This window comes from Enhydra lutris, unplaced genomic scaffold (assembly GCF_002288905.1).
Source record: "Enhydra lutris kenyoni isolate GAN:26980312 unplaced genomic scaffold, ASM228890v2 scaffoldscaffold1, whole genome shotgun sequence".
In the NCBI taxonomy this organism is placed as follows: domain Eukaryota; kingdom Metazoa; phylum Chordata; class Mammalia; order Carnivora; family Mustelidae; genus Enhydra; species Enhydra lutris.
In genome coordinates this window covers 13799167-13823080 of record NW_019154085.1, presented here as the reverse complement: position 1 = coordinate 13823080, position 23914 = coordinate 13799167, and the positions used below count along the sequence as shown (strand labels likewise).

Below are 23914 nucleotides of genomic sequence, written 5' to 3'. Positions count from 1 at the left end.
GGCACATCGTAGTCTCATAACTAGATGGTTTAAAAGGACATCATTACCCAGTAAAATCTCTGCTTTAGAAAATACAGTGCTTGGGAAATACCACATTATTGTGTCGCCTGTTGTGATTCCAATGGCGTATTATCAAAATACAAACCTGGGTATTGCATACAATGCCCCAAGGAGCAGCTATAAAATTCTAAACTTCCCGGACCTCTCCAGATTTCTAAATAAAATGATCTTAGGAAATCCAGAAGACGAACATCTCTGATAGGTACACACCTTGAAATATCAACAGTCAAAGAGAGAGCTCCAGGCAAAGAGCTGAATCCTGCCATGTAAATAAGGTTACGAGGGGGCAGGTGTGGGGGGCATGTCCCTGGTTACCATCCAGGCCTCAAAAGTTCTGTCAGGAAGTTTGGCTGTGGTTGCCTAAGGGGTGGTCAAATTTCATGGCTCGGGATAGAGCCTGGGCCACTTACAGGGCCCACTGGCTGGCTGGCTTTGTGTGTGGGAACCACCGTGATTCCTCTGTCTGGATTACTGTCCCCTCTCCCCACTGGGAAGGCCAAGTTTGGGAAGTGCTCTTAAAATATCTGGGGGTGTCTATACTTACAATGGCTTTTGGGGTTGTCCCACCTGGCTTCCGGGGCCAACCAGAACTTCTTTTAGGGTATGCTAGTTTCAGAAAAATTCTCCATAGCACCCTTCCTCCTTAAGACTACCTTGGAAGGCTGGGTCATGTTGGGCGGACCGAGGAGAGTAGCTGTGTCTGAGACATTGCAGATGGCTCCCCATTGGGTCCTTGTTGTTCTCTGAACTCACCCGGAATGAGAGAACTCTCTGTGACCAGCTGTGCAGAGGTAGCCTAAGAAGCCTGGAGCAGCGATGACTAGATGCTCACAGGCATCAAAAGCCATCTCCTGAACGGGGCCAGGCCCTGAAGCGGGCCTTTTCTGGCATTTGAGGGAGACTGGGTAGTCATCTGCACCACTGTGGTGACCAAGTGTCCTGGTTTACCCCAGGCTGTGCCAATTTTAGCCCTGAATGTCCCATATCCCAGGACATTCCTCTGTCTTGAGCAAATGGGGATGGGTTTGACCTCTGATTTGTCCCATCAGCTGCTGGAGAGAGCTACAGAGTTAAGGGAATGCAACATGCCTTGTGGTACTTTATTGTACATGTACTAAGTTTTGTCTTAGGAACCTTAATAGGCCTCTGGGAGTGAGAGAGACAGGTGAGGCACATTACCATCCCCCCTTTGCAGCACAAAGAGGAGAGGCCACCTGTCCCTAGAGGGGGAATAAAGGGCCAGACACAGAACAGAGGCGCTCAGAATCTATGAGCCATGTTCTCTCCAACCGGCCGTAATGGATTTTCAGTTCTGTCCGTAAGAAGACTCACTGCTGGGACCACTTACCTGAAAAGGATGTCGGTGATATCACTCCCTCTCTTCACCAGCATTTGCTAAACTGGGCTGGGTGGTGACCTTTCCGGTAGGAGACCAAAAGGTCACACATTTCTGGCTTTAGCCTCACTCCCGAAACTGTAAACAAAGACTCCTCTGTAGGGAGGAAAAGAGAAAAGCACCAACATATTATTTCCTGGAACGTTTTGTGTCGTGTTTTTTTCTGTCTGTTGTGATATTTGTCACCTGAAGAGACATCAAAACATGAAGCAGACTTACCCACCGACAATTTATACTGACTCATGGATAATTCGCTTTACTGAATCTACTAATACTTGTCAAGTGCCTCTTACTCAATTCAACTCAACACATATTTACCAAACGAGCACTTTGGTAGAGTGTTACGCTAGGTGTTGAGGATCCAAAAACAGGAATAGGTTTGGGGACATGCACAAGAACAAACGAGGGCTGAAAGTGAGGTACAAGTAAAGACTTATGACAGACTCTGTCCCAGCGTTTCCATGGAGCGCCAGAAGAGCATGGACAAGTGCCATTTCAGCTGGGAAGGAAGACTGTACCTTCAACGGTCCAGAAATTCCAGGGAGGATATTGCTGGCGGGGGTGGGGGGTGGGGGGTGGGGTCGGCTTGAGCAAAGGCAAGGGGGAAGAAAAGTGTCTGAGGGAACTGGAAAGTCATCTTGCACAGTTAGAGCAAGACAGACTAGTAGATGCAGCTAGAAAAATGAGTTGGAGCCAGATGGTGAAGGGAGTAAATGTCAAGCCCAGGAGTCTGGACATGAGTCCCAGTGAGGGCAGACACTGAGCATTATTCTGGGGCTAGATGTGTTTTGGAAAATATTAAATCCTGGTGCATTATTTACATTAGGCAATCTAAATAGACACTATAGTGCAACTTTTGTAAATTAAAAAACATTTTTTAAATACACACACACACATATACATAACACACTACCTTTGCCCTCTGAATTATGTATTTAGCTCAGTATGTTGGCAGTTTGTATTTTTACAGATGCCTGTGTTTAAGTGTGTGTTGTTCCTGGGTGCTTACTACACTAAAATTATAGGTCAAGCTCTCTCAAAGTTAATGTTTTAAGGAGCTTATCTGCAAAATGGGGATAGTAGAACTTCCCGCAGATTGCTGTAAGTTTAAAGAAGATAATATATTCAAAACATCTTGGGTTGCTCTTGACACACAATATATTTTAGCAACTCGTAGCCTTTGTTCCAAGCCATCTGCATTGATGCCATCTGGGAAAAACAGCCACATTGTCACCAAAGCTCGTCTGCAAACCTACTGAGGACTTCTTTTCATTTGGGCATTGCTTTTCCAAGGCTCACAGTCTGCACGGACCGGGAGCGCTCTACAAATCGCACAACGGGACAGGAAGAGAAGCGTCCAGCTTTGGCACACCAAAAGCACAAGATGCCTTCATAATATTGTTAGCTGGAGGCTGCTCACACCCAAAGAGAAGAAACAAACGAGCAGGGCCATCTCTGTCTTCCTTCACCTGGACACCTGCCTTGGACGCCATGAGGAGTCTGGGGCCTGGAGTCCTTGGGTTTGGAATTACACATTTGCTGGGCTTTAAAGGGGAGGCATCAAGTTTTGTTGGTGTGCATAATACATTTTCACAGGTACATTATAATTTTGTATTCTACTTTTTTCTCGCTCATGTCATAGCATAAATAAACAGCTAAAGTAAATAGTGTGTAAACTTCACAGACCACTCTCAGATCAACTCAAACCCAAACCAGTTTGGGAATTTCCCTCAGGGAGAGGGGTCCTCTTGCCTTGGGGGGCAGTGGCAGGAAGATTTCCCTCAGGCCTCCTTGTCCCTCAAAAGCAGCAGCACCTCAAAAGCCAGGGAGGAGGGAGAGAGGGAGAAGGAAGGAGGGGAAAAGGGTGTGTGTGGGGGGCGTAGGGAAGAAGGGGAGAGGAAGAGGAAGGAGGAGGAGGAGGAACTGAAGGCAGAGAAAAAGAGAAGAGAGAAGGGGAAGAAAGAAAAGAGAGAAAGAAGGGAATTTGGGTGGTGGGGACAGAATGAGAGACAGAGAGGGAGGGAGAGAAAGATGGGGAAAGGGGGGGAGAGAGAGAGGGAGTGGGAGAGCAGGAGAGAGAAGGAGTGGGGAAGATAGAGAGAGAGGGAGAGGGAAAAAAGGGAGAAATTCTCTGGTGGAACAGTGTTGGGAAAGCAACCAGTTAATCAAAGGGATTCCAGTTTGTCCTGGAAGGCCCGACTCTCCTTCCGACTCATAGAAAAAGAAACAAAAATAAGGAAAAAAAAAAAAAAAGAAGAAGAAGAAGAAGAAAGAAAGAAAAAGAGAGAAGGGAAAAGGCAGCAGAGCTTTTCTCCCGCAGCAATCTCACAGATGCAAAACCTTCCATTTGACTGACTCCTCATTAGCTTACTGAATCTGACAGCATAATTATCACAGCTGCTCCGCACTTAGAATAAATAAATACGAAAGTGGGTGTTTAAAATTTTTTTGAGAAGGGAAATTCAGTCATCTAGACAGTCAAGAGGACAAGTTTATTTAAAACTTTTAGATTCTTATGTATTTAGATCATTTCGGAACGAGATAATGAGATAGTTGTCTTTCAGTCTAATTGAGTTCCTAAGCTCCTGGCTGTTGGCTGTCACCCCTTTCAAACTTTGCTTTAACTTTTCTTCCCTTAGAAATCTGATCCTGGTGTCTCCATTTACTCTTCCTGGGCTGATAACCTGGTGAAGGCTGGGTGCACTGGAGGGCAGAAAGTGACTTAATGGGGTTGAGGAGCTAAATAACCTTTCACGGGAAACAAGATAATCAAACCTCTTTTGCCCGCCTGTAATGGCTGAAAGAGAAAGCGCCAGCTGAAAAGAAAGCTGGGAAATGAAACCATCATTTCCAAACGTCCTGTCATTTCCCCGTCACGTGGTTTCCGCACTACCCTTACGCATCGTCAACCCATCAGCTGGGGTTGCTTCGTGCATTTAATGATTCGCAGCGCACACAGCCTCGTGACTATGTGGTAATTTTAGCGTGCGTGTGTGCGTGTGTGCGTGCGTGCATGCGTGTGTGCATGCGTATGTAGGCTTCGTATCTTCAAGACCTGGAGGATCCCATGGTACCACTTTCAGCTGAAGTTGCTAACTAGCATGGAGCGCACCTAAAACTCCGGCTGGGGGCACAGCCCATCCGCGTTTCCGATTAAAGCTGGTGATCTTTCCTTTTAAAATTAGTTAGTGCCTATATCTCTCTTCCTCTTCCTCCTACGATATTTATGGGAGCCCTTGCATTCAGTGTGTCCAGAGATTTATGAAATAAACATTCTGTCCATCTGGCATAAAGGAAACTAACGATAACCCATTGTGTAGACTGAGAGGTTGAGGTTTTTGAAGGCCAATAATGCATGCCAGGTTGGGAAAAAAAGAAGCAAACTCAGGTCCTTTACCGCTCAGTCCAGAGCCTGAACTCCCTGTACGGGTTGCTGTACCTCATTCTTCTAAACAATAGAAGGAATATGACATCAACATTAAAAACAAAAAACAAAAAAACAAAAAACCTTTGAAAAAGAAAAAAGGTTACCCATAATGCCCCTAAATGGAAAGAGCATTTTTTTTGTATGCTACCTTTCAGTTTTGTCGATAGCAAAATACATTATCACAGATCGATTATAATATGCCTGTATCCTACTATCTTCTAGCTCGCATCATAATAGCATAAATATTTCCATACTACCTCACACTCCCAGGAATTCTTCTAAATGGTTCCACAATACCATATGCTGAGTCCATATAACATTATCTAATTGCTTCTCTATGGTTCAAAATAATCAAAATAATATCTAATTGGTTCTCCTTGGCTCAAAATAAAGAATATTTATATTGTTTATTTTTATTTTTATAATTTTTAAATACAATTATAGACAACACTGCAATGAACATGTTTGTGCATCTAGGGTCCTTTTTTCCTTCTTCCCGTTCGATTGCTTCTTTGAATAATTTCCAGAAACCAAAGTATAGGGTTGAAGGTGGTGACCATTTTTAGGGCCCCTGATATGCATGTCACAAGGCTTTGCAAAGGTTCCTCCATCTTACACCACCATTGGCGGAAAATCATTTTACCACAATCTCATTAACACTGGGAGCTATTAGGTTGAGGGGAAAAATAACTACTTATCAGTTACTTGTATTTATTTAATCACTGGTAAGGCTATCTTTTTATTCCATGTGTTGGTACACTTTTTTTGTGTTCCTTATGTAAATTGCTATTTTATGCCTTTGTCCTATGTTGGATTCCTGAAATTACCCTATAAACCTAGAGCAGAAGACAGTAGAAGGGTCAGACTGGGGGTCTAGACCTTGGTTCTAATCCTTGTTTTGCTACTAAGTTCCCATGTGATCCTTAGTAAGTGGTAATGAGGAGTAGAAAGAGTGGCTTAGGAGTCTGACTTGAAATCAAACCCGGGCTCCCTCACTTACTAGTTGTGTGATTCTGAGCAATTTCCGTAGCCTCTCTCAGTCCCGGTTTTCTAATATGTAATGTGAGGATAATGACTCCAGCCTTACCAGTTAGCCTACAAAGGGAATGAGAATTTGTGTAAATCACATAGATGCCCCGTAAATGGCAGCCACTACTCTTCCCGGGGTTGCAGGGACACAAACTATATAACGAAGGTATGGAATAGCAAGTCTCTGAGATCCTCTCCCACTCAAAGGGTTTCTAACTTTTCCCTCTAATACTTTGCAGGATCTTCGCTAAAGTCCTGGAATCCCTTGAGGATATCTTCTTGGAAGGTAAGGAATTGTGTTATGGAAGACTCATCCCAACTTCTTGTTTCTTACTGTGCTGCTTAACTACTGAATAATGGAGGATTTAAAAGCTTAGAGACGGTGGTCTGAATTAGGTTACAAATGCCTAAAGGCAGAATAGAGAGGCCTGCCTCAGAATCTCCCTTCCCTCCTATCCCCTGAAACTTGGCCTCTAGAATGACAAAATATTCTGGTTAAATTTTGAATAGACAATAAAGGCGAGAACAGGATAGATTTGAAATCATTAGCATACAAAGAATGAAACTAAATTAACTAATATATGGTAAAGAATGTTTAAATTGCATCGCATGGCTGGCTTAGTCTGTGGAGCATGACTCTTGATCTTGGGGTTGTGTGTTTGAGCCCCATGTCAGGGGTAAAGTTTACTTAAAAAAAAAAAGAATGTCTAAATTATTCAAGAAGCTGTACAATAAGGAGTAAAAACCATGATATGAGTCAGGATTGTGCCACTATTATTAAAAAGAGGACAACTTCATTATGATGTTAGATGGTATTAAGAAGAAGATGACATTCCTCTCCCTGAATGTCCTTCCTCCCTAACCATCCAGACCCCATAATCTTTGAAGGCCCACTCACGAGGCCATCTGGTTCCCCAGAGCTGAATTTAATCTCACCTCCCTTGAATGCCCAAAGCACTTCACACTTGAACTGTGGCTCTTTATATACTTGCCTCATTTCCTTAAGGACTATAAGCTCTTTGAGGACAGACTCTATGACTAATTCATTTTTGTATCACTCAATATCATACTAATGACCCTCAGTAAGTATTTAGTGAATGAACTGGAACAGAATTCTCCCACTATGCTAGACATCTGAGTCTATGTGGGTCCAGAGCCTCAGAGATAAGTAAAATAATTGGAACAGGTTCAGAATAGAATACTGAAACAAACAGGATTAAAGAGTGAGAGAAACGGAATCTATATTGGGGGGAAGCAAAGTCAAAGGAATTCAGCCTCGAGAAGTGAGCTTTGGAAAGTGATATCAAGGGAACCTCAAATATAGTAAAGAGATAATTAAAAGAAGGCCTGAAATTCTTTTATTGGAGCAAAACAAAAAATTACTCAGATGTTAATGGGGCAATATGGACAAGGCGTGCTGAAGAACTTCCAGAGTATAGACACTAGGGTGGTGTGAGATGTGGGAGAGGTCATTGCCATGCCTTTCATGCCTGCAGTAAAAGAAAGCATTTGATGATGAGAAAGACTCTGGTAAGTTGTTTTTGCAAAATTACTTGTGAAACAATTGTAAGCTTTCAAGTCTTAGGATTTTTTTTTTTCCCCTAAGATGCTGAAACCTGTTTTAAAGGAGAAGGGGGATTTAGTCCAGGAATGAATGGGAGAGACTCAAGTCTGGGATTTGGAAAGCAAAATGGGACCAACCCACAGAAAGAGACAGCCTTTGATGTCCTGACGATCAAGGACCAGGGCTTAAGGACCAGACTCTTAAATCACGTGGCATTTACTATCCCAGATTTAAAAAAAAAAAAAAAAAAAAACACAAAACTTTTGTGGATCAGTGTCTGTGGTTCAAACTGGCTAGCTTCCAAAATCAGTCTTAACTTTCCAAGGGTAACATTTGGAAGTCTCCTTGCAGGAACAGAGTGGAGCCAGTTTCTAGAAAGGGCAGCTTAATAATTTTCTACTCCCTCCGCCCCCAAATCATTAAACGGTGTTCCTTTCCCAGGGCCCAAGTTCATGCTGAGGGCAAAGGGAATTAAACGAAGAAGCTGAACCTGCAGCTAAGATTAGAGGCCGCCAAGGACCTAATTTTAGGTCCTTGCTGCCCCAGCTGACATTCTGCGCTGCTGGTTCAGCCACGAGGACCAGAAGTGTGGCTGCGAGCCGGTGACCGAGAGTGGAGACCATCCCCCTGGCCATCTGCGGAAGCAATTAGCTTGCTGTTGGGTGTGTTTTGAGAGAGACGACCAATAATTTCTCCATCGACAAATGTTTCTTCAGGTGTTCGAAGAGAGTCAGTAAGGGAACATGTCAGCGCTTGGTGGAAGTTCCCACATGCTTGCTGTTCTAATACTCATGCTTCTCCACTTAAGAGCATGCTCCAAAAGGTAACCAATCTTGGAAACCCCGAAATTTGAATTTTCGTGGCGAGTAACCCCCAGCTTTCCTCTGGCCATGCGCTTAGGGCCACAATCTGGGGGAAAGTCTCAGCTTTGGCGAAACAGACACAGGTCGATGGGATCGGTTCTTGCACGTTGTGGGGAATCTTTCTGCCACTCTTCCACTGGGAAGGAGGCTGTCCCTCCAGTCCACACATATTTCGCAGCCACAGGTTTCATGCTTAGATTGTCTTCTTCAGAGAGTAGACAATAAGAGCTGGCATCTCCCAGATCAAAGGGGAAACAGAATATATTTTAAAGTGACAACTCTGTTCTCCTGCAACCTAATAAAACCAGAATAATGAAATGATATAGATAGAAGCCCCTAAATGCTTCCATACTGAAACGCCACCAGAGAGCAAAATTTCCTGCATAATTGCGGCAGGGAGACTCTCTTTACAAACCACGCACAAGAGCGGGTCTTATTTTTGTGTGATTCTTACGCCCAGGGCAGCCTACCACCGAGACGGGGATTCTGGGTCCCTGCAGGCTGGGAACCATGATAACTGTCTGGTGCTCTGTCTGCAAAGGAGGCTCTTCATAAAGGCTAATTGCCGCGGGCAATGACAGAGCAGGCTGGCACCACTGGGCCAAGGCAGTGCGACCCTCAGTAGATGGTCCTCGGTGAGAGCCCAGAGCCCACCGTTGTCAAGATGCAAGGTGCCATCCAGCCCCCGCAGTGCTCCCCTGTCTCTCTCTCCGATTTTCCTGATAGCTTTGCTTTCCCTGTCTGCTTGTCCCACGTCCTGTCTGTCGGTCTGTCTCTAAGCCTGTTTTGGGCCCCCCTCCCGCAGGCACACACATACACAGGCGCACACACCCGCACACACCCAGTCCCGCCACCCCCTTCCCGGTCTCTTGGCGCCGGCCCTTTCATCTTCTCCCTCGGGGACTGGAGATGTCGCTGCAGGAAGTGCTTGTCGGCGGAGGCAGCAGCGGCAGAGCCCCGTGGCTTTGACAAACCTCATTTAATTGGGAGGAAGCCAGGAGAATTTGAAAGAACTGAAACATCCACGAAACTCCTTTTATCAGGCATAATTTAAACTCTGCATGGAAAAACCCCTATATGTATAAAGAAAAGTCAACTTCCCTCCTGCTGTGAGCGCTCCTCAGCTCCCCCCCAGTGCAGGCAGGCTCCTGCAAGATTCCATCTTTTCATTTTTCTAAAAGTGTCAAAGTAGATTTGGGCTCTGTGGCTGGGTGAACAGAGAAGAAATACAGATGGGTCTCTCTCTTAGCCCCGCACGTGCGTTCTCTCTCTCTCTCTCTCTCTCTCTCTCTCACACACACACACACACACACACACACACTCAGGCACTGCAGAGCCCCTCTGTTGGTGGCTCTGCTTCAGATGGCCAGGAAGAATCAAAACCCAAGTTTCTAACAACACATCAGTTTGGACAGTGGCTGTTTCTGGCTAATCTCTTTCTATCAGGTAAAAGCTTGAGCCTCGGACGTTTTGAAGGGCCCTGGGAGTTCTCAGTACATAGAAAAAGAGATGCCAGAGGAGGGCCCATGACGGAAGTTTCATTAAGTGGAGAGAAGGGAGCGTGAGTAAGAGTGCGAGAGCATGAGTGTGTGCGCACATGCACGCTCCTGAATGTGTTTTTGCCTGAAGGGCTAGTTCGAAGTCTCAGGCCCAAGAGAAGAAAGCTGAAGGGGGATCTGGGGGCTTAGAGTGGGAACAGGGGAGAGGATGGGGGGTACAGAGGGAGTTGGGTATTGGAAAGGGAGTAAGTAGTGGAGGTGGCCTGGAGTGTTTTCTGTTCCACCATATGCCACACAGTGCTCCTCCCCTCCTTCCAAATTCCACTCCAGATTCACCTCCAGTCCAAACTCTCATTTGCGTGATTCTAGTTCCTCCAAGGAACTGCCTTTAGCACACACATATTCTCTTAGCATCTGTAGCTGATTATGCACAGACTTCAGCTGTTTAGATATGATTTGTGCTAATATGTATACAAGGGTGCCCTGTTTCCTCTTCCTCACCCCCTTTTCCTCCCACGCCATAGGATCCTTGAGGTCAAGGACAAGCCGTTTTTTCCCTCAATCTTTATAGCACTTAATATGTTCTTGACACTTAATGGCAACTTCATAAATCCTGATGACTCACTCTTCCTACAGGGTTAAGTAAGACATTAACCCCCGTTGTATGATTATGGTTATTTTTGGAGATCTGAAATAACTCATTTTAATAATAAAATGCCTTAAGAAGTCCCAAATTCAGAGCTTTGGGCTGGGGCAGGACAATGTCCTAGATACAGTGGAGCCACATTCACAGACCCTGGAGGCTTTGGCTAGACTGAATGTCTACGCCTCTGGGGCAGCAGCTCTGTCCTCTGTCCTCATTGTCACCCCACACACCACGCCAGGTCCCTCTTCCCAGGCCGAGCCCCTACACCTTCCTTATTAGCTTTTTTCCCTTTCTGCCTAGGGCTTCTAAAGATTGTTTTCAGTTGCATGATGATTGTTTCCAAAGAAACCCCACCTAAAGATGGTGTCCCCCAAAACAGCCAGACCATGACCACACTGCCCACATCCTTTGCCTTGCCCTTCCTGGCCACATTCCGAGAAACATGAGGAGAGCTCCAGCCACATGATCCCTCAGCAGATTTCAGATTTAGAGGATGACTTCAGGCCCGGGCAGCAAGGCAGATTTCAGGGTAACTTGTGTTTCCCCCGTGAGCCGTCTGGCCTGGGAGGATGTGCCCCTCCTCCCAGCACCCTTCCCCACCAGCGCCCCACCGGGCACTTCCTTCAGCAGCATCAAATTACCAATCAAGACAGGCCAGCTCTCCTCTTGTGACATCTCCATGTCACCTATCATCTTACTCTCTACGGAGAGAAGGGGGTAGTGGCAAACTTTGGTTTTGCTTCTCCAGGCAGATGCTAGGGAAAAGAAACAAGTCAGTGGCAACTTTCATCTCATCCAATTTCTAAGAGCGTCTATGTGAAATGTTCGGATCGTCACAAGGAGGTCTGTGTCACCTCAACCCACCAGGGCTTTTGAGTTTTAGAGACTCTCGTAGAAAACCCAGGCAAGATTGGGTCTCCTGTTGCTTCTCTCCCTGGTAACTCGATCCCTAAGCTCATTTCCGGTTGCAAATACTGTGATTCCCCAGTACTTGGAGAAAAAATTTAGACACTGAGACTTACATGCGTGCGTGTACACACACACACACACACACACACACACACACACACACACACAAAGAGGCACATGGCGGCTCCGTCACTCACCATCGGGAAGCCGGTGCAGCTGAGATGGCAGGGAACTGAAATACTCATGAACCAGGGCCTCCTGGGCCGAGACGCGGTCTCTAGGAAAGCCTCTCAGCATTTGGGAGGCCAGGTCCTCAGCTTCTGGAACCCTGCCCAACCTGGAAAAGTGGAAGAGAAAAAGAGTTTCTCCAAAGGCCTCCCTTATGAAAAACAAAGGGAGAAAGAAGACAAGGAGAGAAAAGGAGATGGCTAAGAGAACATTTCAAGTAGCGCTTTCCTGAGATCAGCCAAGTTGATGGCACATGGAAAAATACCGACCCACTGGAAAGTTTACCCATCCTCGGTGTGCTCTCTCTCATTCAGCCTCCACCGCTGCTCCCCTGCCCCTGCCATGGGGTCCAGGTACCATGTATATATACATAAAGGACCCAGAAATAGAATTATAGAAGCAGAAATGTGTAATTAAGGATGCTGCTTTGTGGGATGGTGCCCCCCAAGCAGAAAAGCCCAGTTGGGTATATTGTAAGGACTGCAAGCATAGCTTCCCGGAAGGGAGAGAAGATTAGAGGTAATTTTGGAGGGTGAATCTTGGGTGTAAACCACACTTACTCCCAGTGTTTCTGAAGCTCAGCCCCCAGGGTATTATCGAAGACGCTCTCTTGGTTCCTCCTAAGATGGAGCATAGGAAGAGATAACTCTTTTTATGCCCGGAGAGAGAACTCTTCAAGTGCCCAGATTACAGTAAGGACGAATCCTCAAGTGGACCTGTGTTGCATTGTAAATTTGGAGACGAGCAAATCTATTAGTTGAGCATCTACTATGTGCTAGTAGGTGGCTGGCTCTGGAAGATACAGGAAAGATTCTGTCTTCTGGCAGCTTAGTCTAAGGGAGGAGTTAGACACTAAGCAAGTTATCATAGAGATACATAAACACCTGTGCAGAAAAGGCCCAGATATCTGACTTAGACTGGGAAGAGCTGGTCAGGGAAGGCTTCCCTGAGGAAGAAGCATTTGAGCTGAGAGCTGAGGAATTAGGGCAGGGGAGAGGCATGTATGAGCCTGGTAGAGACCCAGGGGATGAGGGGAGAAGAGTAAGTTTAAGAAGACGAAGAAAGGCCAGTTGGCTGGCCTGGGACCAAGGGAGAGAGGGGACAGGTATGAAGCTGGGAGGGTGGCAGGGGCTGATCCTGCAGGACTTGTGAGACTTAATTTTCCTATTTACTTATAATGTTTGAAAGTCTTTGCTGATCCACGAGACCAAAACTGTGCAGGAGGCAATTAACCGCAGGACTGATGTCTGACATTCAGAATTAGGTTGCCTGGCCAGGCAAATCTCCAATTAAGCAAAAAAAAATGGGCTTATTTAATGTCGAATGCGCATACCAACTTAAATGGACAAAGAACTGATACCCTTTCCCTTCCCGGGTGCCATGACATGGTGATGCTGCAAATCCTGGCCCAGAGATGTAAGTGGCCTAATATCTGCATAAGATTTACCTAAGAGAATTTCGGATATTTGATTCCCACGACATACAACTCTTTGTACAAACAGATAACTTTACCTTCAAACTCAGCAGTCATTGCTTCATAGACTTAAGATGGAGGAAAATTTGCAAATGCCCAGTCCTTGCTAATTTCCAGGCTAGTTAAAAGAGAAGGGAACATGGGGTGGAGGCCTGCTCATTAGCTTGCGGCCTGAGAAAAGGCCAGAGGCATTTGGTCCCTCCAGGGTGCCCTCCCCAGAAGCAGGTTTTCAGGGCCAATGAAGGGGGCTTTGGAATGGGGAAGGTGGTATAGATCACTAGGGTCTAGTACCAATCTGGAGGGACATTCAAGGAAAATCTTGCAAAAAAATATTTTATCTAGTGCACCGTCGCTATAGGGGGTGAGGTGAAATGTGTGCCAAAATCATGCCCTGAACCCGCTCCATGAAACTCCAGGGGGTGGATGGGTGGGTAGGTATTGATGGTGGGGGGTAGTAGTGGGGACTCATATATAAAGAACTGGCCATCACCACCAAACGAAAGAAAGGCGAGCAGATACTGTTCAGTATTCTTTTTTAGGACTTTCCTTTTCAACTAACCCAACCCTTCCCTCAAGAGTGTGTCAAGGTTTTTAGTGGTGCCCGCATTCTGTTCCAGGCTCATGGCCCCTATGCTATGATGGCTACCACCCATTTCTCCAGCTCCTTCCTCCCGTGGGCCAAGTGCATGTTGGTCTTCCCTGTATAAACCAAGTCTGTGCCCTCCTGAATATGAACCTTTACCAGCAGCACTTACAGTGGGACCACCCATTCTGGCCAAGAGTCCTGATGATTTCTACCTTGTGACTGGCACATTGCACTCTCATTTGGGAGCTGAGACAAGAGCCCTGGGAATACAAATGTTGCTTCTTTGAGCACAGATGCTAATTGACTTCCATGTTTGTATAGTTCTGCTTCTTTCTGCCATCTACACTCTTGCTTACAGCCCACTGCCTTTATCATCACATTTCTATAATTTGCCACCTCCTCTAACTCTTGTTAGGGCAGTTCTTCTCGTTATAATTACTTTGGAAATGAAAATTGGCATGAAAGGTGACATTAACAAATGTTAATTTGCCCACCAGTGCCTTTTCACATAGGCTACATGTTAATCAATATTATGTGTTAGAGGGAAAGAAACCATAAGAGATTCTTAATGGTAGAGGACAAACTGAGGGTTGATGGAGGGAGGTGGGTGGGGGATGGGACAGATGAGTGATGGGTATTAAGGAGGGCACTGGTTATGATGAGCACTGGGTGTTGTATGTAAGTGATGAAACACTGAATTCTACTCCTGAAACCAATATTACGCTATATGCTGACTAACTAGAATTTAAATAAAATTTTGAAAAAAAAAAGATGAAAAAATATGTGTTAGGCTTGTGATGTTAAATACCAAACACACCAGGAGCATCTTGGCAGGATTAGGAGAACCCACCTACCCAATTAATGAGCGTCTGTTATTAAAGACAAAAATATCCTCTGAGGAACCCCTCCTTCTAATAACATTTCTAGAACCAAGAAGCGCTCCATTCCCAACATAATACATATTTATTGTAGAATACTTAGAAAATGCAGAGAAAGAGAATTAAAACCATCCCATCACTCTGAGATAACCCCTTTTACTCAAAGATGGTCACTATTGTTTTGATGTTCAGTTTTTCTTCTTTAGTCCTTTATTTTTAAGTGGGTATATTTTTTTGTTTTACAAAGAAAGGGAGATCATACTCTACCTGCTGTTATAACCTACTTTTCCCACTTGACGATCTCCACCATCTTCCCAGGCCTTTGAATAGCCTTCTAGGATATTATATTAATAGCTGCCTGGCATTCTGTTATGTGGGCATTCCATAATTTTCATAGCCAGACCTTTTTTTTCTTTTAAAGATTTTTTACTTGTTTGACACACAGAGAGGGAGAGAGATCACAAGCAGGCAAAGCAGGCAGAGAGAGAGAGAGGAGGAGGCAGGCTCCCCGCTGAGCAGAGAGCCCGACCAGAGAGCCCGAAGCGGGGCTCGATTCCAGAACCCTGAGACCATGACCTGAGCTGAAGGCAGAGGCTCCAACCCAGTGAGCCGCCCAGGCGCCCCCGTAGCCAGACCTTTATCTGAGTTGTGTCCTTTTTGTTGGGGGTGAGAGGTGAGAGGCTACCATTAAAATCATGCTGTGACATCCTCGATGGGAAATCTTTGTGCGCCTGCGCAATGATTTCCTAGGTATGAGTCCTGAGAAACGAAATCCCCGGGTTGAGGACCGTACAACACGTTGAAGTTTCTGATTAAGAATACGAGCCGGTTGTACCAATTCCCACTTCCACCAGCAGTCTGGGAGAGTTCCTGTCTCTGTGTCGCAGAAAACAAATTGGCTCCAGCAGACCTCAATTGTCACAGACCTCGCTTGTAAAAGTTGCAGAAAGGATTAAAATGGTAAATCAATCGGGCAGGAAGTGCTGGGTGTGAGGACACCCGCACTTATTTCTGGAAGTCCAGAATAGAAACACAAACAATAAAACAAAAGGAAGATCAGGCTCTGTGGTTGTGGGACGCTCTACACACTGGCCATCACAGGGCACATTGAAAATCTGGTGGTTCTCCAGGGCCCGAGGCAATGACCTTGATTTCCCAGCCCAGGCTGGCTCTGAGTATAAAATTCTCCACGGCCGTTACCGCCATTCACCTTTCCAGGGCAAGGGTGGTCATTGTCAGCTCACCTGGGTTCTTTGTTGTTTTCCCCTGGATCTATAGAGAGAGGAAAAGAGCAGGGATAGAGTGGGCACTTTTTTTTTTTTTTCCATTTTTCAATTGGTTTTTATTTGGAAGTAATTTCAGGTTTGCAGAAGAATTGCACGAGTCGTCCCCAGAGTTACGTGTTTACCAGCTTTCCCTAGCGTTAGCATTCTACAGAACTGTAGTCAAATGATCAAAGGCAAGCAATTAATATTGGCACAATGCTCTTAACTGAGCTGCAGGCATTATTCAAATATCGTGTTGTTGTTGAGTTGTTTTTTTTTTTTTTTTTTTTTTTTTTTTTCCCAATAATGACCTTTCTGTTGTTGTTCCAGGAGAGGGGGCCCTTTTTTAATGCTGCCAGTTCAGGACATGAAGTAGGCACCCACAATGAGAACTATATCCAACCCTGGGAAGAAACAACATCAAAGAAGCTGTTATCTTCCAATCAATCTGACAAGCGGGTGTGCGCTTCCTAGGCCCTTGTCTGTAGGGTCACCATCCAACCCCAGGCAGCGCCCTGGGCTGGAGTCATGGCCCGCACACGCTTCTTCTGCACCTTGCAGAAATCCTGTAGGAAAGCCGGGGCTACCTCCGCTCCTCTTTACCCATCACACTTGCCACCCGACTCGGTGGACAAAGTCACAGAGACCTGTGTACCAGATGGGTCTGGGCTCTGCCTTCCTGAGTCTGGTGACCATGGCCAGGTTGTGCCACTTCTTAGAACTTCGGTTTCCACCTCTTGGAACCGGGACTTTGATTTGCGAGGAATATATGAAATAATACATCATGAACATTCCACCTAGCCTTGGTTGAGCCCCCAAGTCCTTCTCAGAGCCAAGAATTTTCTTGCGGGATCATCTAGACCAGTGCTGCCCAACAGAACCTTCCATGACGATGCAAATGCGCTGGTTCTGCCCCATCTGATACGTTAACCACTACTCACATTGGCTGTTGGACCCTTGAAATGTGACTAGTGCAGCTGAGCAACTAAGTTTAAAATTTAATTTTAATTACTTTAAATTTAAAGAGCTACATGTGGCTAGTGGCCACTGTATCAGGTGGCACGTCCCTAGACATTCTCCTTGGTTTGAAGATGTGAGCAAAGAGAAACCAGAAGCTTGAGATAAAGCAAAGGTTGAGCCGGGATGAGGCAATGGGCAGAGGTGGTGGGTCTTGTGTGTGGTCAGAGAAGGCAGAGGGATGGATACTCAGGGAATCCAAGTCCTGCTCAGCCCAGGAGGAAGGGCTGGTGTAGCCATGGCAAGAGGCTCTGGCATTTTCTTCGGCCCATGCAGCAGTGTCCACAGCAGCCATGCAGGGTAGTAATGTGGTTAGCAGGTTTGGAGTCACCGTTTATTTTGGAAACCAATAGTGAAATGGAAGAAAGTCCTAGAGCGGTGCTAAAATCCAAACGTCTTTAGCGGGGGGGATGGGGATCCTGACTGTGCCGACAAGAGAAAGTTCGCTCATCTTGCGTGAAAGGGTAAATAGTGGTTCTGGTTCCAGGGAACCTGTCTCTGAAACCAGGAGGGGTTTCAGGCGACACGGTGAGCTCGCAGACATGAGCAGAGCCCTGTGGAGGAGACCTGTCCCTCCCAAGAGGTCCTCGGTAGCCTGCAGCTCTATGTTCTGACCTCTCTACATGGAGGCTTTTTTTTTTTTTTTTTTTTTTTTAGCACAGGAACAGTAAGCATGAAAAAAATCAAATAAAATTCAGTTGGGTTAAACCCTACCACATTTTCAGGGAAGAACGATGTTCAAACATTCAGTTAGGATCTCTTCCCCTCTCCCCACCTGCGTGAGTGTGTTTTTCTTTGACATTTGAGCTGTTTCCCCTGTCTCTGACGTTTTCCTCACTGCCCTTTTTGCCTCCTCACTGAAGCAAAAAGAACAGAGCCTCGGCTAATTACTCTCAGATCAAATAATACTGGTTATTGTAATTGGTCATTGTCCGAAAACACTGAGTTCTTCTTAGCCCTGAGGTTGCCTGGCACGGCTTAGTTAGCTAACTATTCCGGGAATGTCTCTATTATCTGTTTTACTTTGTAAAAGAAACTAGGGATTTGTTGAAAGCTGGTAATAAAAGTCTGCCCTGGTCTGAGCCGAGACTGCGTGGAGAGGGCCTGGGAAAGCATGACCTCCATGAATCAACTTGGCCCCCCCTCCAATAGCCACTCAATGATGTTATTTGGTTTCTCTGTGTCGGAGAATAATAAACCCACTAGGTTTTCTTGCAGGCCAACATTCCCTCATTCTCAGGGCCTCGGACATGGTCGAGGGGCACAAAACAATTTTAATGACCAAACTCACTGAAAGTAAAATGGTTCATAGAGAAAAACGGACACACTCACAGGTGGCTGGCTCTCCCGGAGGCATCTTCCGGGCCCTGTCGGCCTCCAGAGATCAGGTGCTCACGGGCTGCGTGTTTGGTGGACTGAGGGTCAGGAGACTGAGGCCCTGCTTGAAAGAGAGACTTTCCCAGGTGGTGCTTACCTGTCCCAGACAATCTGAAGGCGTCGAGGCTTCGGCAGTGGGAACCATTCTGGAAAGCATACACAGACACGTTAGAAACCAGAAACGACCCTAAAATCCTACTGCCAAAATATTATCAAAATTCTGCTCGTTCTTCTCAGCTTGAGCAAAGAAGAGTTCAGGCTTCAGGTGGGCAGAGTGAACACACTGAATTTTCATGATTCTGTGGAAGGTCACTATTATGGGTTGAATTGTGTCCCCCTAAAACTGATACATCAAGGTACCTCAGGATCTGACCTTATACGGAAATAGGTCATTGCAGTTGTAATTAGTTAAGATGAGGTCATAGGTGTGGGCCCTAAACCACTGTGACTGGTGTCTTCTTAAAAAAAGGGAAGATCTGAACACAGAGACACACACGTATGAGAGAAATGACACAAAAGGACCCGAGGAGAAGACAGTCATCCACAAGCCAAGGAGAGAGGCCTGGAACAGATGCTTCTCTCAGGGCCCTCTCAGAAGGTAACAATCCTGCCAATTCCTCAACTTCAGAGGTATCTAGCCTCCAGCACCGTGAGACAACAAATTTCTGTGGCTTAAGCCACTCAGACTGTGTGGTCCTTTGTCATGGCAGCCCTAGCAAACTCACACAGTCACGAGATTCACTCAAGTCAAAACACATCTATTGAACACCTACTGTGCGCCAAATGTGTACCAAGCGCCGGGGAGACTATGAAAGAAACCAACAGAGACCCCCCCCCACTTGCAGAGCCACAATTCATTGGAGAACAAAGTACGCATGTGCGTACACAACATGCGTGAAGAGTCAGGTGATGAGCGGTGGGGCTGTCTCAAAGGCTCAACATGGTGAAAAAGGAATGGGGCTAATTTTATATGTCACTTGCAGTAAAAATGGAAGTGAATTCTGGCTTGAATAATCCAAAATAGATGATGATAAGATTTGTCATTTCCTTTGCAACACTCTTTACAACGTTTACATGTGAATGTGTTTGTCTCTATTATTCTTAGTATTGACACTATTTAACCCAAAATAAAACTACCATAAAAAGGGATAATTTCTCATTCATTCAAGAAGTACTGAGTGCTTATTCTATGTAAGGGTGTTAAGGGGAGCTCTAGGGTTATAAGATGATGTTCCTTATCAGAGTCCTCTATTTCCTGCTCTAAATCAAGAAGAGATTATTTTAACTTGCATTTAAAATACATGCATGAAAATAAAATAAAATAAAATAAAATTATACGTATATAAAATTATATGTATGCTTTACACTTTTCTTGGGCCTGAAATGTATGTGTTTTGTCTTTAAAAGATCTCTTCTTCCAGGATCTCTTATTCCTATAGGAATAGGATAGATAATTTATTTATCTGGTTTATCCAACCAAGAATGTAATCGTAGTTGGGCAAAAAAAGATTTTGATAATACTGGTGTATTCCTGTCTGTATATACATTAAAAAAAAAAAAGAGCTGGAAGACTATCCGTCTGATAGTGATAATGGTTCTGGGGTTTACCCCTTTACTTCTAGGCTTATTTTCTTAAATTTATTTTTTTAATAAGAAAACACATTATTTTGTAACTTTGAAAGTAAGTTCAATTAAAACTAGAATTTATAGTGCCAAGACTTGTAGCGTGAAATGAGTGATCAAAGAAAGTGATTTCAGCGGAGTTTTCAAGGTCAGGTGTAATCAAATGAGAACCTCTCTGCTGGCGGTTTCCTAGTCCCACGTGGGTGGAAGGGAAGAGCTTGCATATACAGCTTCTTCATCCTCCCTCTAGACGATTGTACCTAAATTTAAATAACCAGTAAAGATAGGTAAGAATATCTGGTATCTGTTTAGGATGTTTATTTCCAAACGACTTTCTGCTGCCTGTTTACGGTTCCTTCCTGGCCAAACAAAATTAAAATATTTTCTCATTCAGTCATAAACCAATTTCCAGTCAACATAATGAAATCCATTTCCGTGCTCTCCCATGTTTTGTTTTTCCCTTCCTAGAGCCTGTTGGTCTGTGTTTTGGGGGGCCTTTGGTATTTTAAAACTCTTTCCAACTTTCGCGTTATTCTTGGAGAACGTGGATTTGGAACTGGCTGAGTCCGGGCTCAAACACAGCACCTCGGGTTTGCAACTGCAGCAGCTGCTTCTCCGCACCCTCCAGCAAGGTGGTTTAACCATCACCAGCCCTCTCCCTTAACCCACGCTGGAGGTCATATTCGCCTCTCAAGGACAAAGTGATTCGTTGAATTCATTGGGATTTGTCAGATGATGAATGTTAAGGGCCTGCCTCTGAGCACAAAACAAAATCATTCCTATCCTTCTGTTCCTTCCTTTGAGAAATGGTGGGCAATGAAAAGCGCATGGTTAGGACTCTGGAGCTGGGCTTTGAGAACGTAGTGTGGTGCTCACCGGCTGTGTAACCTTGGGGGTGTTGTCTGACCTCCCAGAAGCCTCGGTGCCTCACATCCCGTCTACAGAGAGGGATGATTATAGTTCCTGCTCCTTCGAGTTCGTGTTAGAATCAGGATGGTAAGGGTAACGTTAGTATTCCCTCACCCTTTGTCTCTTTTCTTTCTGCCTCTTCTCTGGTCTGATGAACCACGTTTTCCTCTCTCCTCTCAGGTGTTTCTGCCTGATGCTTCTCCTTCAATAACTCGCCGTTTCATGGCCCTGAAATTCTAACGTGCTCCAAGTCCTAGTTCTTACACGCCCCACCTGATTTCTCCTGAGTCTTCAGTGTGGGTCGAGGTGTGCTTCTTCGCTGTGTGTCTCCCTTCTGCCACTTGTGAGCTCTGAGATTTGGGGGAAGTTAACGTCTCTGGTTTAGTAACGCAGAAGTTTCCAAATCTGTAAAATGGGAATAACTTTCCAGTTGCTTGGGAGGATGAGATAAGATGAGGCACTTGGCAATAGAGGAGGGGCTCAACAAATGTACGTCTTAGTCCTTTTCCTTTTTTTCATCTCTCATCCTAGAGAGGTAGCAGGGTCTAACTCAGTGTTTCTCAAGCCACGCTGCATGTTAGCATCACCTGGGAGAAGTTCTGGCCTGAAAGGAACCCCAGGCTTCACCCGACAGAGTTTGATCCAGTGCGCCTGTGGACAGCCCAGCATTGCTGTCATTGTGGTTGTTATTATTGTTCTTCATAATCTCCAGATGTTTCTGGTGTGGCGCCCAATGAGGCTGAAGGTGCTGGTGTGCAAGAAGGGTGGGGTCGACACCTCATCAGTGATTCCCCCACCCTTCTCTGAGGCTCGTTGCCTTAAGTGAGCTAGTTGTGAAAATATAACTACTCAATATATATCAAAATTGCAGAACGTAGCGTCTGATGCAGACTTATGTTTCCAAGGAGGTGAACGAGGAAGCATGACAAGGGAAAGATCAGTCCTCAGAAATTCTGCAATGAAAGGGTGACCTGGACGAGTCGTCCCAGGAGGCAGTGTAATGACATTGAACTTGAGGTTCCAGGTCTTGCCAGACTGTGCCTGACTCTCTTCCCCCAGGTGTTTTGTAGCTACATTAGAGCAGATGGAGGGGTTGACGGGCCCAGGGCATAGTCAGGTTGCTGTTCATGATTGTGGTCTACCCTCCCACTCACATGCAGATAACCTCATGCTGGATGACCTTGCCTCTCTCCCATTGATTTTTCCCAGTAGTTAAACTGCAAGAGATCAATGAGCGAATGAGCGACAGATAGGCATTTTGCACAGCACCATTTCAAGAGGTGTTTGTTTCTCTGGCTTCAGGAGCCGCTGAAAGAACAGAGCTCTGGGTAGCTTATTTCCCTCCTCTTTCCAGAAATGATGGTGAATCCATAGACCAAATTTTTCTCCATCTCCTCCTACTGCCTTTCTTTCTTTCTTTTTTTTTTTTAATTTTATTTATTTATTTGACAGAGAGAGAGAGAGATCACAAGTAGGCAGAGAGGCAGGCAGAGAGAGGAGGAAGCAGGCTCACTGCTGAGCAGAGAGCCCGATGCGGGGCTCGATCCCAGGACCCCGAGATCATGACCTGAGCCGAAGACAGAGGCTTAACCCACTGAGCCACCCAGGTGCCCCCTACTGCCTTTCTTTTTAAAGGAGTTCTCATTTGAATTCAATTGGAATTTGAAGTAGGAATGGCGAAGTAAGTTGCAAAAGGAAACTTAAAAAGCCGAACATAGTAATTTCCGAACCAAATGGAATAAAATTAAAATGAGGGCAGAATGTTGCTCCCATACTAAAACACCACCTTTTTCCCTAAGTCCTAATTCATAAGTGAAATAAGAAAGCTCATTTACAACAGATCCAAGTCAACAGAGATTTGCTGGTTGACTGATAAACCATCACCAGAACCCTGTTGAGTCTTAGCTCAAGGTAAAACATTTTCTGGTTTCTATAAGCTTACCACAGTCCCCTAAGGTTATCTTATAATGCAGCCTACTGAACGACACCTATGGAATTTCCCAAATACAATGCATTCTTGAGATACCATACATTTAAATAGTTGATAGTGTTGTTAGCCTTATTTCACTATCTCAAGCAGTAACTTTAAAACCTCATTGCAAAAATCTGTAGCTCTTCTCCTAACTACCCCTCCCCCCCACCTTAACCACATTCACGCCCTCACAGCCACTGACTCCCTTAGTCTTTGACTCAAGGAGCCTAAGCATGACCCTTCCGGTGCTTTCCTAGGCTGTAGAGTTTTTGGCCGTCATCATCAGGATGTGGAAAGCTGGTGCTCTGAGGAAGTACGCTCCTCGGCATTTGAACCTGGCGCCCCAACTCCCATTTGTAGCTTATCGCTTTTCTAACCCTGCCTCAAAACTTCCTGTGGATTCTAAGAAAAGATTCCAGCCTCTGCAGCCTCTTGCTAAGGTAATAGTCTTTGCAAAGGAAGGGGAGGCCAAGCCTTGCTCCTGGTGGGTGGAGAAAGCAAAGGGAACGAGCATAATCAGAAGTCTCTCGCTCCTCTCCCCAGGGTGGGAGGTGGGGGGAGTACCATGTTTAACATCCAGTCCACCCCTACAAATGATGTTTGAACTACAGCTTTTTTTTTTTTTTTTTTTTTGAAGAGTTTATGAAGTAATCTCTACACCCAACGTGGGGCTCGAACTTACAACCCTGAGATCAAGAGTCAGGCACTCTACAGACTGAACGGGCCAGGTGCCCCGAGCTAAAGCCTGATCATGTCATTTGGTGTGTATGGTGTTTCATGATGAATCAGGTGACATCATTTACCACTTCCCTATGGCTGCCACCACTATTTAAGGGTCGTTTGGTGTGCTCAGCACCGCGTTGACGCAGACATGGTATTGCCTGTCCCCGACGAGCTTATGGCCATATGATTTTCATGGTATTGTGACTACTGTCATCTCCTGGTCTTCTCCAGCCCCTCTGGCTCTTCCTTCTCATTCCCCAAACACCCCCTTTCCCTCTCCCTGACCCTTCAGGACTGGGGCCCCAGGGTTCTAGCCTAGTCTTCTTTCTCTTCTCATTCTCCCTTGGATAACTGAATTCACACGGGAGTTTCAAATACCTCTTTAATCAGATTACTTCCAATTTTGCATTTTTACACTGGACTCTTAAAATCATGGGCTTGTATTTCTGATTGCTTTTTAGATATGTTC

At 45.4% G+C, this 23914-nt stretch overlaps 1 protein-coding gene across 2 annotated transcripts in view; it reads right to left on the bottom strand.

Moving 5' to 3' along the window:
* Positions 1 to 1442: 1442 nt before the first annotated feature.
* The window catches only part of LOC111145074 (cyclin dependent kinase 15), a 77470-nt gene continuing 54998 nt past the window's right edge, over positions 1443 to 23914 (bottom strand). Inside the window, exons 11-13 of one of the 2 annotated variants that reach the window (XM_022499698.1) lie at positions 18316 to 18364; positions 11591 to 11730; positions 1443 to 1552 (exon numbers count right to left, since the gene is read on the bottom strand). In XM_022499698.1, coding sequence (XP_022355406.1) covers positions 1443 to 1552; positions 11591 to 11730; positions 18316 to 18364 — 299 coding nt within the window. The remainder of the gene's footprint in view (positions 1553 to 11590; positions 11731 to 18315; positions 18365 to 23914) is intronic. The other variant, XM_022499707.1, reaches the window with a different exon arrangement.